Genomic DNA, 16,468 nt, shown 5'->3' with positions numbered 1-16,468 from the left:
TGTTTAATCATCAGCTGGGCGTGTTGATAATAGCAGTAGACTGGCCCGGCGGTCGCAGGATGCGGACAAGAAAATTCTTCCTTTGTTGGTCTAATGTTGCCAGGGTGTATTCAGGTGAAAAGGCCAAAGGTGCAGACTTGGAACAGTGAGTTTGGGCTGCATTCAAAACAAACAGCTCTTAATATTGACTAATTAGGGAGTGGAAGGTCTGTGCTTCTGGCGTGTGTGTGCACACATGCACTTTTAGACTGGCTAACCCAAATGCCATGCAACATGCTGTAAAGCCTGCTGGATATGTATATAAATTTATTTTATTAATTTTCTTTTTCTTTACAGCTGAGTTAAGTGGGCAATTTAAGGACTCTCTCCAGTGGAGGGGATGATGAAGTCTGAAACACCGGATCTGCACACATTGATCGCCAATAGAGTCAAGTCAAAGTCAAATGCCACAGCAGACTATTAATGCCATTAAATTTGTCTGAACGGGGCAGAACAGAAAGTTTTTGTTTTATACTTTGTGTTAAAACAAGAAAGGTTCGCTACAGGAGGGCTTCGGGATAAATTAGCTCGGCTCAGTGACAGTGACTGACATACAGTACAGTCTGACGCTGCAGACGGCTTCATCATCTGTCCCAAACCGGAAACAGCTTGACGCACGCGTAACGGCCTGAACCACGGCGCAATGTTTTTTTCCCCTCATCTTAAAATGAAAGGATGGCGCTTTCTCAACAAGCTTCACAGATCTTCCACCCTGACTGGCTGCGATATAGCTTATATATATATATATGATTCATTATCAAGCACGTGTCATCCTGTAAATACAGACACCACTTTACATGAACAGTATGTCAATAACAAGTACAGAACAGAAAACTCGCACACCCACTAACACCAGCCTACTAATTTCTTAGTGTTTATAATAATCCATCCTTTTCATTTGCTGGCTTTGTGAGTTTAGACAGAACGGGAGGGCACATGCAGGCTTCTCTCCTGAGTGTGTATTCAAACCTCCTCCCTCCTAAGTTTGGCGGCGACCGCAGGTCCTTTGAGATTGTCCTTTGGCACTGGAACATCATGTCCTGGATAATGAGAGGTGTGGTGGTGGAGGGGGCAGGAACAACAGCGGTTAGGCAGAGGTAACTGGTCGTATTACACCTCGCTGCACTAGAATTTGATCTCTGTGTTTGAATAAGCCGTATTGTTTTTACTACTTAGGCATTATCTTGGCTACTGCATTGTATAAGAAAATTTCAGCAGCAGCAACAAACAGAAATAGTCTTTGTGTACATCTGATGTTTGCAGGGATGAGTCTCCCTCCTCACTGTCACACACTCATGATACATGCTTGGTTGTGTACTTAAAACTAATTTTGGACTGTCTGTTCAATGACTCTGCTATGGACACGCTGGCATTGGCCAGGGGAGCGGGAGCAAGAGCAGCTGGGTAAGATGTATCATGAAGCAGCAGGTATTTGTTTTAATTTTTTTTTTTTTCTTTTTCTTTTTCTTTTTTTGATTGGATGAGCTTGACATGTATGCATGATGTGCAGTGCTCATCAATGGCAGGGCCTGCAATAAACTCACATACTATCCAAATTGCTTTGGAGATATTTGACAGAAGGTGGAAAAATATACTGTAAAATTTTAATCAAGCGGGCACACACACACACACAGACAGAGAGAGACCAACAACACTCGCACTCGCACTCAGAAACCCATTGAGGGAACTGAACCCGTGGCCTTCCCACTGACGGACCCTGTTGTAACGAGATAAAGATATCTGTTCACTTCACCAGTCTGTGGACTGAGTACGTACGCTTGACTATGTCATGCTTGAGCAAAATGGTCACACAATATTTTTGTTCAAGTTGATCATTGAGCTTCAAGTTTCAGCCTCTGTCCCCCTTACTATTTTAAAATGAAATTATGACCCCTTCCCACACCCTTCCCAAGACCTTTGCCGACTTCTTCTGTCCTCATTACTGTGAGATGAAGGGTAACCAAAGGCAAACACCTCTTTACTGTGCACAGTGGTTTCCAGGAGAAACAGTGACCCAGTGCATTTTGTTTTCGTGGTGAAAGGTGTTACGTGTTATGAAATTAAACTTTAGTTCAAAGAAATAAATGTTATTTGGCTGTGCAGTGCTGTCTCTGCCCCAGCTGTTCAACATCATTATTATGCTGTTAAGACATTTTAGAGACGAGAGACCCAGCGGGTGAGAAATAACTGGATTTCTCAGGATTGTAGTTTTACCATGTTTGCATGACCCCAGACTACATGGACTTTTTGTTTCTCTTCTGAATCCATCCTTCACAGCATGAAGTCAGCGTTGTTACTGCTCCTACTTGTTGCAGTTCACTTATTTTTCTTTAACTTTATTCAGTTTTTAATGTCAACTTCCACCCAACTCCACCTTTGAAAAGGAAGTACTTCTTTCCTCTTTTAATTAGTTTACCACTAATTGTCAGACACTCCAGTCAATTCTAATTGAAATGATAGTTTAATACGACCGTTTGATTTTTCACTCTGCACCAGGCTTAAATTGAACAAATTAACATTTTGATATTATCATGTATCTTTTAATGAATACTAGAAAGAGGGCCTCCGCCGAGGCCGAACAACATGTCAACCTAGTGTGTATTATATAATGAAGGAAAACTGGGAATCTAATGAAATAATTTATCTGCATGTCAGAAAATGTACCAAGTAAGATACATTAGAGCTTTCCTTTAAGTGAAGCTTGAAGACATGGATTGTAACGCGCTAACATTGACTCTAAGGTACAAACATAGGAAACTGAAAGACTTCTTTTAAAAGACACGTTTATGAGTCATTTCATATTCCATAATTATTGTGGATTATTGGAATTATGTTCTGTCATCTATGAACTGTAATCTAAGAATATTTGACTGGATTATTACTTCTCTAGTCACATTCAGTCAAACTCTGTGAATCGGTGATGCCACATGACCTCTGCATTGTTATTAAAGATCTCATTGACTCAGTCATACATAACCATAAGCAATATGAAAGTGGGAAGATCTTAAGATATATCACGGAGCCTCACAAAAGATCCACTTGACCTTTTGATCTGTATGGAAAATGGTAATGAGGGAAGTTTTTTTTTTTTTTTTTTCCCTCACTGGTGTTATTATAGAGTGTGATAGTGTAACCAGTCACCCTGATGAACTGGGTTACCAGACCAAGGCCAGCTGTCTCTATGCCATCCACACCATTTCTGTCACTTTTTTCATATTTTTATTATTCCCATTGAATGCATACCAACATATTTTACATCTTTATTTTTCTCTTTTGCACTCAAACTAAAACAGAATGAAGAACTGCAGAATTGAATGATGAAGGACAGAGCGTGGATTCCCTGTCTTGCCTGGTATATCCTGCTGCAGATCACTCAATCACCGCAAGCATTTTATCATGCAAATATATGGTGGCCATGTGGAAGGAGTGATGCTGATAACTTGCTGTTTTAAAGAGGTAAATGAAATGTACACTTCACACAGAATGGGGGAAATACAAGACTTTTTTCCTCATTATGGCTGTCTCATCAACAGCAGACAAAGGCCTTTTGTCATCTGACCTAGATTTCCTGTAAGTCTGAGTTACTTGGTGTTCTACGATACACTGATCATTGACCCGATCATCCTTGAACATTTTATGCAACAAGCTTCCTTGGGGGTATGTTGAGTAGTAAGTCCCAGGGAGATCAACCCAGATATACTTTCTAAGAGCCTGTTTTCCGTCTCCAAGCGTATTCTGCACAGCGAAGATAAACATCCCCCCATCTGTCGAAGGCCGCAGGTTTGCATTGTGCCTCTAAAGACTCCTCTCCAAGGTGAATGCATTCTTAAAGTGCTGAAGATAACTTCAGGCAATCAAAAACCTTGGTAAAAATTTGCATCATATCAGAGTAACTGAGCTGGGGTAAGCCATTGCCCATATTAACATTTTCCGTGGGTGTGTGATTGTGAAAAATATAAATTATTTATACTTTACGATTTGGGTGCACCCATTCTCTTTATACTTCTTTATACAGCAGCAGGAAATGTTCAGAAGCCAGAATTTAAGCGTAAGCACATGCTGCAGTCCAGGTTTCATGAAGCAGCATTCATTTTCAATTCATGAAAAAAATATAAACTCATCGAGATACAAATATGTCTCAAAGCAATCAGCAAAATAATAATGTCATTGGGAACGACACCGCTATTAAATAAAACCAGGGAAGGCTTGTTTTGAAATATCTGATCATTAAAAAATCTAAAAGAAACAAAGAATAATAAACAGCAGCACAGCATTCATTTATTTACCCAATATATGCCCAGAATCATTTCTTTCAGGTGATAACTACGTCTTTGTTTTTTTATTTTTTTTTACTGTAGTTTTTCAGGTTTCAGCACGAAACCCTCCTCCTTAATAATCACTGAGTTCAGCTGTGCTGAACTCTCACCTGATTTTCCCGTGCGGGTCCAACCTTTAGTGGGCTGCCAGATGTAGATTGCAAATACACACAAAAGCACACACGATCCATCTCTAACTCTACAACACACACATGCGCGAACACGCATTGCCCACTGTCTCCAAAGTGGAAGTGTGAAAACTCTCCGGTATCATGAAGGCAAAGTGATTGGTTTCTGTGTTTGGGTTCCAAGGCACATGACCTGAGGCTTTGTTTGACTGTGTAATGCAGCGAGATAATGGATAGTAATGTGACCAGCCGATGACTGCCAATAAGACAACTGTAGACACCAGTGGACCAAGCACATCTGGTTTTTATCTGAAAGTGTCACTTAGGGTGAAGAAGAAGCACTTGTGTCTTTATTTATAGACATGTTTGAAATAAAACACAAATCCAGGTTGGATTTTATTCATTCTTTTGAGGCTACTCTAATTAAAAAAAAAGGCCCTGGATGTCACTTTGTCATGACTTCAGTCTGGATATTCCTCTCATTCCCACCGCTTTGCTGTTGAATGCAGCTCTGTGTTTAAATAGTTTGTTCAGCAGATGATGATGCTTTGCTGTGATGGAAATGACCAAACTGTGGCGTTTACACTCTCCTTTAGCTGTGACTATGGCCAGAAAACAACGTGTTGTTGGAACACAAACAGCGACAGACGTGTACAGCTTGATTTGCCTCACAGTAATATCTTTGAAACACTTTAGTCGTATTTCTCACATTCCTCAGTAGAAAGATTTCCACCACCATGGACCCTGGAGTGAAGTACATGAACATATCTTCATTGACAGTTTTCATCGGCCATTTGGATGTGGACCAGTCGTTACCATGGCAACGCTTGTTCTTCCTTGAGTCCATATGGAAAATATACATTTACATTCAACATACGGTTGTGCTGACGCTGCATACATAAAGACAATCACTTTAGCACCATTACGCCTAATGTGAAACAAAGCAATCATGCCAGTTTGTTTGAACAGCCACACAGCAAGGGAAGTTAAAGAAAACCATCCTAATCATACAAAATGATCAGAATCACAGTTATTGGATGAGCTATACACATTTTAAAATTATCTGCAAGATATCCTTACATGTGTATTTTTTTTTCCTAAATTGTCTCTAAACTGTCTTTATTTTTGTAAACACTAGACATTGACAGATATCTTGGCTAAATCTTTCCATACACACCTTCCACAGTTGGACCTGCAGTAATGACCCAGAAAGCCAAATAACATGATAGAGGAGGAGCAAGGAAAATGGTTACATAAAATAATTGGAAGCTTATATAACCGTTGTTTGTCATTAGATTTTTTTTTATATATATATGTATATTGTTCCTATTTTTCCCACTATTATGCCAGTCAGTACAGACAGTACCTGAAATGTAGCCACAAAGTTTTTAGTTGAATGGGCATTCAATAATGGAAAAGGCTCTTTTGTAAGAAATACAAAAAGGGTTTAAAAATAATTTGGCCATATCAAACATTTGCATTAAGGAAAGACAGGCCATTTTCTAGCAGTGATTTTGACTTATCACAGCAAAAAGGTAAAAAAAAAAAAAGAAAGAAGGAGCATGTACTGTTAATTATATACGGAATAGCTCTGTTCTCTTTGTCTCAGTAAATCATCAGTGCGACAGAAAGTCGGAGCCCTGAAAACAAAGCAGTAAGCAAAGCTGAAATCACTCATTAAAATCTCCCAAACACTGTTTTCTCCTGCTTGCAGAGAGACCTCTTTCCACACTGAATAGCATATACAGTATGTCACTGACATGATTACATAGAAATACACAAATTTATCCAGCCGGCGTAAATTGGCCTGAACTACTAGAGCTGAAAAACGGTTCAATCTGAATTAAATGTTTGCGTATATTCCAACAGCAAATCATCAGTTGAATGACTTTGTAGGGGACAGACTTTCACACTGCGGCCACATCTGTAGCCATCTTTATGTGTCAAGTGCTAAGACAGTTGGAGCTGTTCGTTATAATATTAATGTTTGCAACGATTGTACACTGTGTTCTTACTATATCCCATATAAATTATTTTAGGAGTTTATAAATTCAGGCGGTGACAACAACTTCAATATACACACCTAAAAGATAAATGAAATGCTGCTAGTGACACAGTAACTGCATCTGTTAATCTTGGTCACATGCCTCCGCCTGAGGTGTCTGTCTAGTTCTCCTTTCTTTGTGCTGCCTCGTAGGTAACCTGTCATCTGAAGAAAACCAAGAAGGCATTTATTCCAGGAATCCATTTAGTGCTCACGTGAGAAAAAGGTTAACAAGGACCGTTGAACTCAGGTCTGGGTTCAGCCGGTCCTGTGCGACAATGAGTGCATTTTACATATAAATCGAAAAAGAACGCCTCCTTAACATAGAAGCTGATTGTGAGTCATTTGTAGCAAAGAGCATCTGGATTCCTTCACCTTTGTTTAAATACAGTATCCGTGATTTGCGTCATTATGGCAGAGAGGATTAATGTGGATTGTGCTAATAGGCTGAACTGTCAGTCACACACAGAGACAAAGTACAGCTCTTCCTTTATTTAAACAGGATTGTGGGTGCAGGTGTTTTCTTATACTTTGGCTTGACAGTGACTCCAATAATAATAAGAAATAAGAAATAAGAAATAAGAATCAACCTGTTTGGGCAAGTGTCAAGTCATCAAATGGCCTTTCCTTCTCTTCTTTGCTGACTGTATGTATTAAACCAAAAGCCCTTTATTTTTCCAGGAATTTAAGCTATCCTGAGCAGAGAACATCATTACCAACAGCTGCAAATAAAGGCAAATGCAACTGATCCTCAGATAAATAATTCCCACCTGTTTTGAGTTGAGCCTCTCCATGCTGAAGAGAAATTGGGTCACTACCTGAATCAGAGTGCCTTTCAGAACAGAGCTGGACTTTTCGGATGGACTGAATCAATCATGAACAGCGAAAGAGCGAGCAAAGTCATTATTTATTGCTGTCTGGGCTTCTGTGGCTTCGGTTCACCATAGCAACGGTGGTTGATCTAGATTCAGGACTCACTCATCTTGTTTCTGCAGCTCTAAGGCTCGCACCTCTGCAAAGCCTGGAAATGTGTTGGATGTGCTGTATAGTCTGGCTCAGTTGGACAAAATGACACATGACCACGACTGAAAGAATGGGTAGGTTCAATGACATTAATTTATACGTTACACACATACCAGATGAACATTAACTCTTTCCTTTATGGCAAAGGGAAACCGAACAAAAGTATTCATGTTCAAGCTATAGTATGGTTTGTTTTCTTACCAAGAGTTAAATGGCACACTCATACCTGTATGGTAAGTCTGTTAGCTTAGCACTGTAGACCGGGAAGTAGCTAAGTCCCGTTCATAGGCAGCAACAACTGCCCAGCAGGATCCATGAAGCTCACTGAGTGCCTCTCCTGGATGTTTCCAAGTGTAAACACAACAGTATTTATAGTAAACTGAGTGAAGAGACAGCTGATGGTGCATTCGTTTTTACTGTTGGATTGAGGTGATATTGGTATTCATAGGGAAGCAAATGAGTATTCATTCATTCATTTTCAACGTATCCATCAGGGAAAAAATTAGCATATTTCTTAAAATGTCCAACAGTTGCAGCAGCAATTGAAGTTAGGGGATGCTGCTATAGTCATTCAGCAATCTGTTTGGATATCCACATGATTCAAGACTCAAGAATTGGTTGTCATTGTCTGAGTACAGTGAAATTAAGTTTAGAGCATCAGCACTGCCAAGTTTGAGCCGAGTATGGCATCCGTGCAACATCACAGCAGATACATGGAGATAGGGACATAGCGCAACAATGCAAAGTCCAGTTCATGCTATTGTTAGGGGATGTGGTTATTGTCCGTGGGAGGGGGGCGGTGTCCAGTGGTCTTACAGCCTGAGGATACAGGCTATTGGACAGTATGGACCTTCTACCTGAGGTCAGCAGATGGAACAAACAATGAGCAGGGTGGTGGCGGTCACGCAGGATGTTCCTCACTCTCCTTAGACAGCGAGTGGTGTAGATGGAGCTTATCTCTGGGAGATGTTGGCTCAGTGTAGGATATGAGTTTTCCATTGATGATCGGTTTTCTTCTCTCACCGTGGGCAGTGGTTGAAGTACCAACCTCTGTCTGCTTGTCCCATTGATTTCCAATCAGTCTAATTTTGCTCTCACACGTCTGGCAGCAAAAAAGTTCAATTTCTTCTCCGTCTTGTTATTGGGAACTCATCTGCAGAGTGCATCTGCTCTCTGTAAACTTTCCTCAGGTCATGTTGTGCTGATTTTAACAGTGTGCTCTTCTAGCCTATCAGCAGGCTAGAAGAGCACACTTTATACTGTGATACTGGTCACCATGTGCAGCTTTTTTTTTTTTTTTTATTTTACCTTAACCTCCAACACACAAATGAAATGCGTGGGAAGAGTTGCAGTCGATTGCTCTCAATGGTTTTCTTTAGGTGGAGTCATCTTCATGTTTGGTTTATCTTGATAGCTTTGCTCCTGTTTGTGTAGCCGCTTATGAAAACAGCAAGTGGACATAATTATCTAACACCTAACAAGTCCATGTTTGCATGGTCTGTTGCCTCACAGTCAATATATTGCAGCAGTTGTTCTTACTCATCAGCTAATAGTAGTGACAACAGGGGCTCATTTAATCTTTCCAATTAAATGTTAACCACTGGACTGGTGCAGAGAAATCATATTGCAAGTTCCATAACACGACAGCATAACAATGAACTTGAAATACACAAAAAGCACAACGGGCCATTTGTGAAAATTTATTACAATCCCTCTGAGCAATATCTGAGTGTAATTACAAACCACCACCACCAGACAAGAGAATTTCTCTGTTAACACTGAGGCTGTAACTAGGAAACAGAAAACCTGTTTCCCATCCGATTCCACACCATGGACTTTACAAACACAACACAAAGGCTGCATACCTCACCAAAAACATTTCCAGTGAAGGGAGATGAGGAGAGTTTTGAGAGAGATTTGAAAACTTGCCAGACCAAACAACAGTTCCGTTGTCACAACATAGAAGAATGGATATATCTGCACATCTTTACAGATGGAGGCACCTTAATTGAAAACATTGTATCCTTCGCAGTTTGTCTGTAGAAGTTTTGCATCGTCGGTAGCCTAGAGTGTCTTTTTCACACATAAATGGAATGTGAATGGAAAATACATTTATATTTTAGAAAATCTGATAAAATCACATCAATATTTTTTTTTCATAGGCAGATAAAAACAAAGGAAACAGTTGTGATAAAATTATAGTTATAGACTTTTTCAGTTAAAATTATATATGTTATGCAAGAACATTCCTTTCACTTTTTTTTTTAATTCATTAGATTATATATGTAGTAATTTTTGGACAATTTGTAAACCATTGGCTAATTTAACACAGACAAGTGAATCAGATAGTACAGATGATGTGAAGCCATCATTGCTATACAAAAAAAAAAACAAACAAACATAACAATGTGAATAAAATAGTACAAGTACCTCTAAAATTAAAATGTCAGAACTTGAGTAAATAATCTTGTCTACATATGTATCTCCTTTGTATTAATTGTTATCCTTACCTGCTGTTCATTTAAATGAGTTATGTCTGCATTAAGGATTTGAAGTATAACTGTGCAAATTTTAGTGTTCAATGCACTAAAATGTGTTTTCTAACAATATACAGAGTATACAGAATATATAAACAGATAATTATTCTTGCATGGCCCACAGTGAGAACGAAATTGACCAAAACAAGAAAATTCCTTTTTAAGACTTGCTAATGTGTTTTCTGAGCCTTAAGTCAACAGTGTCTTCCAACATTCCCAGTCAAGCCAGCGAAACATTCTATTTCTGTAGAAAAGCAATAATTAGGCGTTCCTCCTCTTAAAACACTGCCAAGACCAATTCCAAGACACAGTAAATGCATTGCTGCCATCAAGTGGAGGAGCTTGTTTGAAAAGTCTGTGTTGTGATTCACAGTGCTTCCCCCTCCATTGGTTAGATACGTGCTCATCTGTGACTTTTAGAAAGCATGAAGATCTGCTCAGGTTTGTTTCGTTCGAGAAGAGAGTAGCCCGTGCAATAGATTTGAGAAATGCATCTGACTTTATTTCATTCTGAAGTTTTCATTTCATTGTTTCACTCTCTATTTCATAAATATCACCATTATTAATCCCACCATAACACAGATCCACTGCAGTTTGACCATGCTTCCTGAGGATGGTATCTTCAGGTGACTGAAGAGATACTTCCTAGCAGAAGGTATCCACAATGAGCAGCTGTAAGAGCTGCTTGGCATTGCTTCCTCCATCTGCAGTTCACTGGAGAGTTTGTATCGGCCATGTTGGTCTTTCTCTTCCCATGTGCTGGCAGAGTCTGATAAGTTGAAATCTGCTAAGTTTTCCTTGAACCAGTGAATGGTGCCTCTGGGATAAACTCCAGTGAATGAACACATAGCATGAGACTTATTGGTTTCGGAAACATAGCTTTCAAGGCAATCTGTAAAGAAATAAGTTAGACAAATGTGAAATATTACAGAAATATATATATATATATTACTGTGCATTATATAACTTTTAGCCCACCTTGTACTGTTACTGAGGTGACGGCGCTCTTTGCTCCCTGGTTGGAGCGCAGTTTGCAGATATATTTTCCACTGTCGACCGGCATCACATTGGTGAGGACCAGAGTGAGTCTGTGGTGGAGATGATCATTTTTGTGTTCACAGCGAACGTCCTGATCTGTCTGCGCTTTCTCATATGGACACAATGTTTTATTGCCATGCTCCCAGGAAAAGGACAGAATCTCCATTTGTTGCGATGAGCTGCTGTTACATGTCAGCGTCACATTTCTTCCACACTGTGTCACCACTGTGGGTGAGAGCTGCAGCTGTACAACTTGACTACCTGATCAGATAGCGAAAGCGGGGGAGAGAACAGGTCAAAGGGCACATTGCTGATTGATGAATAATTCACATGAATGATTTATTTTGTGAGAACAATAGTATTAATCTATGCTTTTATTTAAGATGAGTAATCCAATGATAATATTTATTTTAGTCCAAAAAGACTGGGAGTTAAAGGAAACAAAATATACAGCTCAAAGGCTACATTTGTGCGCAAGTACAATGCTGACTTTATGAAGTTTTTTTTTATTTTTTTATTTTGTGAACAGAGGTAGCGAGGCAGTGTGTTGAATATCCAACGAAGCACTGAAGCCTTCAAAACTAAGGTGGCATCTAGAAACCAAACATCCAAAGCTAGTTGGAAAGCAGGTGGACTTTTCTTGTAGCAACTTGATTTGTTATAACTGCTAGCCTCTTCAGTGTTGTTGTATGTGCGAGTTTACATACACGATATAAATAAATGTCTTTAAGATTGTCACAGTGGATCATATATCATTTATTTCAAATCCAATCAGGTCAGACTTATTTATATAGCGCCAAATCCTAACAAAGATACGTCAAGGCGCTTTAAATATAGACCAAACTCTTTATAAAATTATTTAAAGAGACCCAACAGATCCCCCAATGAGCAAGCACTTGGCGACAGTGGCAAAGAAAAACTTTCTTTAAGAGGCAGAACCCTCGGGCAGAACCAGGCTCAGTGGGGGTGGCCATCTGCCTCAACTGGTTGAGGGGGAAGAGAGAGAGAGACGAGGGGAGCAAAGTTGGGTAGAGTAGGGAGAGAATGAGAGCAGGAGGAGGGGATATTCAGCACAGGTGCAGGCAGGAACATGATACTGCATGAAGCTGGCAGGAACATGGGGTCACATGGTTTTAGCCTGTTAAACTGCATTTAGTTATTGAATACAAATCAAAACAAGGCTCGGATCAATTAAAATGTTCGATTGTACGGGCAAAATTGGGCCCAGAGGTCAAAAAGGTTAAGAACCCCTGATTTAGAGGAACATAGATGATAATGCAGGGTTAGGTGAATGACAGACCAGGTTGGATCCATTCCTCCAGGCTTTAATACAGCAGTTCACAAACGAACGGGTGACGTCACGGTTTGGCTGTTACCTGATGTTTATACACATTCAGTGTTGAAAGATCTTTTATGACTTGTGAAAAACGCACAAATGTATTTGAATGTGTGCGAACAAACAGGAAGAGAAAACTGGCTTTCACGTCAAAGCAAAAACTACTTGGTCTTTCATTTCAACATAAATATGGCAGCAGAGGCAAAAAAACGTGTCGATATTTTTGCTCATTGTAGATTTTGGATTATTTTAAAAGAGTTATTTTGACATTTTGGAAAATATGTTTATTTGCTTGTTTGATGAGATCAATGCAGATCAATGCAGAGTGGAAACAAATGGAGACTGCACGTCTCCATCTAAAACTGGAAAAATCTGTCAACCTGAATGTTAAAATCTCTCTAATATTTAATATCTTGGTTGTTTTAGCTGTAAAATGGAAAGAGTGCTGCTGCCAGGTGCTCTTTGTAAAATGTGCCACGCCCCCTTGTCTTCCAATAATGTACAATAAAGTGAACCAGACTGACAAATCTCTCAGGCTTAACTTCCCCTGAGAGCTGCAGAAACATGCCTATGCCAATGAATGTGTTCACATAAAACAACTATCAGGAGCTGCAACTTAGAAAACAAATAAATAAATAATTCTGTTTCTTCAGACTTTTGGAATCATTTGCTCTTCAGTATGTTATCTGTGTTTTCCACTGTTCCACTCACCTTGCAATCCAAAATAATCAACTGCTCATTTTGTACTATTGCCATACAGGTATGAAAGGGTTATTAGTCTTTGCATCTAACCCTCATTAAAGACTGTGAAAGTACTGGTTCTAAGAAAAGGATTCATATTTTTCTCTTTAAATCGGTAACTGAAAAATGAATTTAAATCATTTTGCCATTTAATCTCTTCTCATGCATGAAACAATGCCTCACCTGCAATGCAGAGTGCTGAAGTAAACCATATGACAGAAACCCAGCTGAAAGCATGCTGTGTCCCCTCACCGAAGGGCTGACAGACGACCTGTATTTAAATCAGTATTATACATTATACAATACAATATACAATATACATTACATGAGCCAGATAAATACAGATGTACAGACTCAGAAATAAATGGACTCTACCCACCATGGTCTCCTCCTTAACACACTTCTTCTTCTTTTCTAGAATTTCTTTGAGATAAAATCCACTTTGTTTAACGTGCTTGAGCTCCAGTGGATGTGTTGAATGAAAGAGCATTCAGTGAGTCATAGCGAGTTTATTGTGAGCAGGAATCGGGAGTTTTTTTACTCAGAACGTGAGTGGACATGTCCTGGAATGACTGATCGCTGACGCTTGCCAGTAAAAGGAAAAGAACATAACTTATTACATTTTCACACACACAGAATGTGTTCGGCAGTCTTTCGACTAATGGGATTTCTAAATATGATGACCTCTCAACCTTAAGGTCAATTCTGACTGAACATGTTATTTTGTCTTTAAGGGGCATAGATTTGAAAATGTTTCCCAGTAACTTGGATAGAAGTAGTTTGATTCTTGTATCTGCTTTACTCTAAAGAGCAACTCGCTTATTTTCCATGAAAACATTTCTCTGCGCCGCTTTCTTTAAAATCCAAACAGTTCACAAGGATGTTTGAAAAGTTTTCTTGCTCTGCGTTTCTGTTTCCGTGTGAATTTCTGTTCACACTTGCCCCTGAAAGTATGAGGGTTTGGGATTACTTTTATTTTATTTTATTTTGGATAAGATTACCTACTTCCACTGGGCGTCTGAAGCATTCCATCTCCCTCATACTCATTTAAACTGTTAGTTTGTGGAAAGACATGCTGAAAAGGCATGATAAGAACATATGAAGATGGTTTACAGACTTACAAGGTGAAAACAATACCATGCTGTGGCTGGTAAATATTAAAACATGTGCCTGTCTCATATTATCAATACCTTATTTGGAAATTATTTTTTGTTGCTTACCTGTGGAATATAAATTTGACAAAAATAGGCTGATAAACTGGCAGATACAATCAGGCAAGCCTGTGGGTGAACCAAAAAATGCTGACACCCAGAAAGTAACTGCAGATGGGAAATCAGGCAGCAGGCCAGGAAAAGGAATGTAAGTTTAGTCATGGATGTGCAAACCACGTGAGGCATGCTGAGGACAGCCAGCAGACGGGTGAGGATTGGCCATGCCAAGTTAAAGAAACATACGGGCAGGAAAGGCACTAACAGCCCAGGGAGACCAATGAGGGGAGAACGTTTGAAAAGAGGACAGAAAGGGATGGAGGGATTACATCAGCAAACAGACAAGCTGAAGCCCGTACTGCTTGGATTTGTCGATGTTCAGTGTGGGGTTATCACCAGGTCACTTCCTTACAGGTGTATGTACAGTCTACGGTGGGGGGAGAGGTACGACAGAAGCTCCGGGGAAACGTATCTTTGATCTGTCAGGATCCAGTCTGCACAAAAGTAGCACTATTGGGGCAGCGGTGGTCTGCAAAACCAAAGACGAGAAAGTGGTGTGTATTTCTGCTGCACGGCCCAGCATGAAGTTTGAGCAAACACCAGGCAGTCTTCCGAACCTTATATTTCTTTTTGTTTTATTTAAGATCTTTTCCAAAGCTGAGGATATTGTTTAATTGTTTTGACTGTTTTAGATTTTAAAAGTCACATATGGGCTGTATGGTTGTATAACTTTATTTTCTGCTTGAATTTTTTTTTTGTTGTTTTTTGTTTTAGTATCTTGTCACTTCAGACTTGGAGCTGCTGTTTGGCCCTGGTTTTGGTTTTTAATTTATTTATTTCAAATATGGATTGGGACTTAGCTTTGGAATGCTTTATTAGATTTTCCATTCAGGGTTCCTGTCTTACATTCTGCTTTATATTTGGTTGATGTTGAAGGGTTCTCTCCTTCCCTTCCTGTCAGCATCCTCTGAATTCACAGCTTGTGCTTCAGACCCTACTCAACCCAACACACATCGGAAAGCCTGTCCATTTAACTAAGGATATGGGTTTGCCCGTAGAGCGTCTGAGTCCTGCTCGTTCCACTCAGGGTTGGGAAATTCAGCTTATTGTTAAGGTCCTACATTGTTGCATTTATCTGAGTCAAAGCTATGCTTCGGCCATTAAAGGTGACAGTCGTGTCTCAATTGTGATTAATCTTATTTAAATTGCTTCAATTTTAGCAATTTCTCCTTTTTCCCATGAGCCTTTGGGCCTGTATTCATCAAAATTCTTTTGGGAAGAGCGATTATCCTTTACTTGACTGGTTTCATTCCTGAAGAGAGCTTCTGAAGCGAGGGAGAATGTGAGGGAGCGGACGTTTGAATTAGAAAATAAAGGCGCAGGGACTTAAGATAAACTTTTATCTTCTTAACAAAACTGTTGACTGAAGCTGGAAGTTCATAACGCCATCTAAAGCGAATATAAGGCTTCTGCTTCCTCCGTGCATTGCAACTTTTTTTCTAGTGATGTAAACATCCAAATAGTGCTGTGCTGCTGGGATACACTGAGCTGTTCATGCTAGAGCAGCACATGGCTACAGCGGGAGTCTGGAGCTAATGAGTTAGAATCTGTCCTTGTAGGATGAGGATGCCATTTGCATACATGGTTAACTGTTTGGAAATAAATCAAAGATATAGTTAAAATTGTGCAAGACTAATTGTGTTGCGGCTTTAAAACTAATAATATTCCACATCATTCATCATAAATGATGATAAGAGCACGTTTCTGGATGAACAATACCCATTTTAAGGTGTTGTGCTGTGCTGTTCATATTTAGGGTCCATGTATCATGTTTTTCATGCCTCTAAAAGTCATTAACCAAAATTTTGCTTATTCATACAATCGCTCCATAAATATAGTCCGAGTTTATGAGGCTGAAAGGCTCTAACACCTGATGAGAAGTCAACAAAATCCCAGTTCTCCAAATCTCCAATCTGTTTATATACACTAACCTTTTTTTTGTTGATAGGTCATGTGTGTGAGATGTATTTGTGTAGCTAAAGACCCTCACAAAGGATC

General features: G+C 39.5%; 1 protein-coding gene across 1 annotated transcript; it reads right to left on the bottom strand.

The window, feature by feature from the left end:
• Nucleotides 1-9,236: 9,236 nt before the first annotated feature.
• Nucleotides 9,237-13,720, bottom strand: LOC115047075 (uncharacterized). The gene is made up of 4 exons (XM_029507749.1): nucleotides 13,582-13,720; nucleotides 13,386-13,473; nucleotides 11,066-11,386; nucleotides 9,237-10,979 (listed from the first exon to the last, which is right to left on the bottom strand). Exons 1-4 carry the CDS (start codon nucleotides 13,690-13,692, stop codon nucleotides 10,627-10,629), a joined length of 873 nt encoding a protein of 290 aa, XP_029363609.1. The 5' UTR covers nucleotides 13,693-13,720; the 3' UTR covers nucleotides 9,237-10,626.
• Between the last annotated feature and the right edge of the window lie 2,748 nt (nucleotides 13,721-16,468).

This window comes from Echeneis naucrates, chromosome 8 (genome assembly GCF_900963305.1).
Source record: "Echeneis naucrates chromosome 8, fEcheNa1.1, whole genome shotgun sequence".
Taxonomy (NCBI): domain Eukaryota; kingdom Metazoa; phylum Chordata; class Actinopteri; order Carangiformes; family Echeneidae; genus Echeneis; species Echeneis naucrates.
Note: the sequence above shows the minus strand (reverse complement) of the source record. Positions and strands in the feature narration are given on the sequence as shown.

Excerpts from the sequence above, each read along its gene's own strand:
- LOC115047075 (XM_029507749.1), bottom strand. The coding sequence starts at position 13,692 with ATGCTCTTTCATTCAACACATCCACTGGAGCTCAAGCACGTTAAACAA. Across the intron at positions 13,474-13,581 it reads GTGTTAAGGAGGAGACCATG|GTCGTCTGTCAGCCCTTCGG; the intron begins GTGGGTAGAGTC and ends ATTTAAATACAG. Across the intron at positions 10,980-11,065 it reads CACCTCAGTAACAGTACAAG|ATTGCCTTGAAAGCTATGTT; the intron begins GTGGGCTAAAAG and ends ATTTCTTTACAG.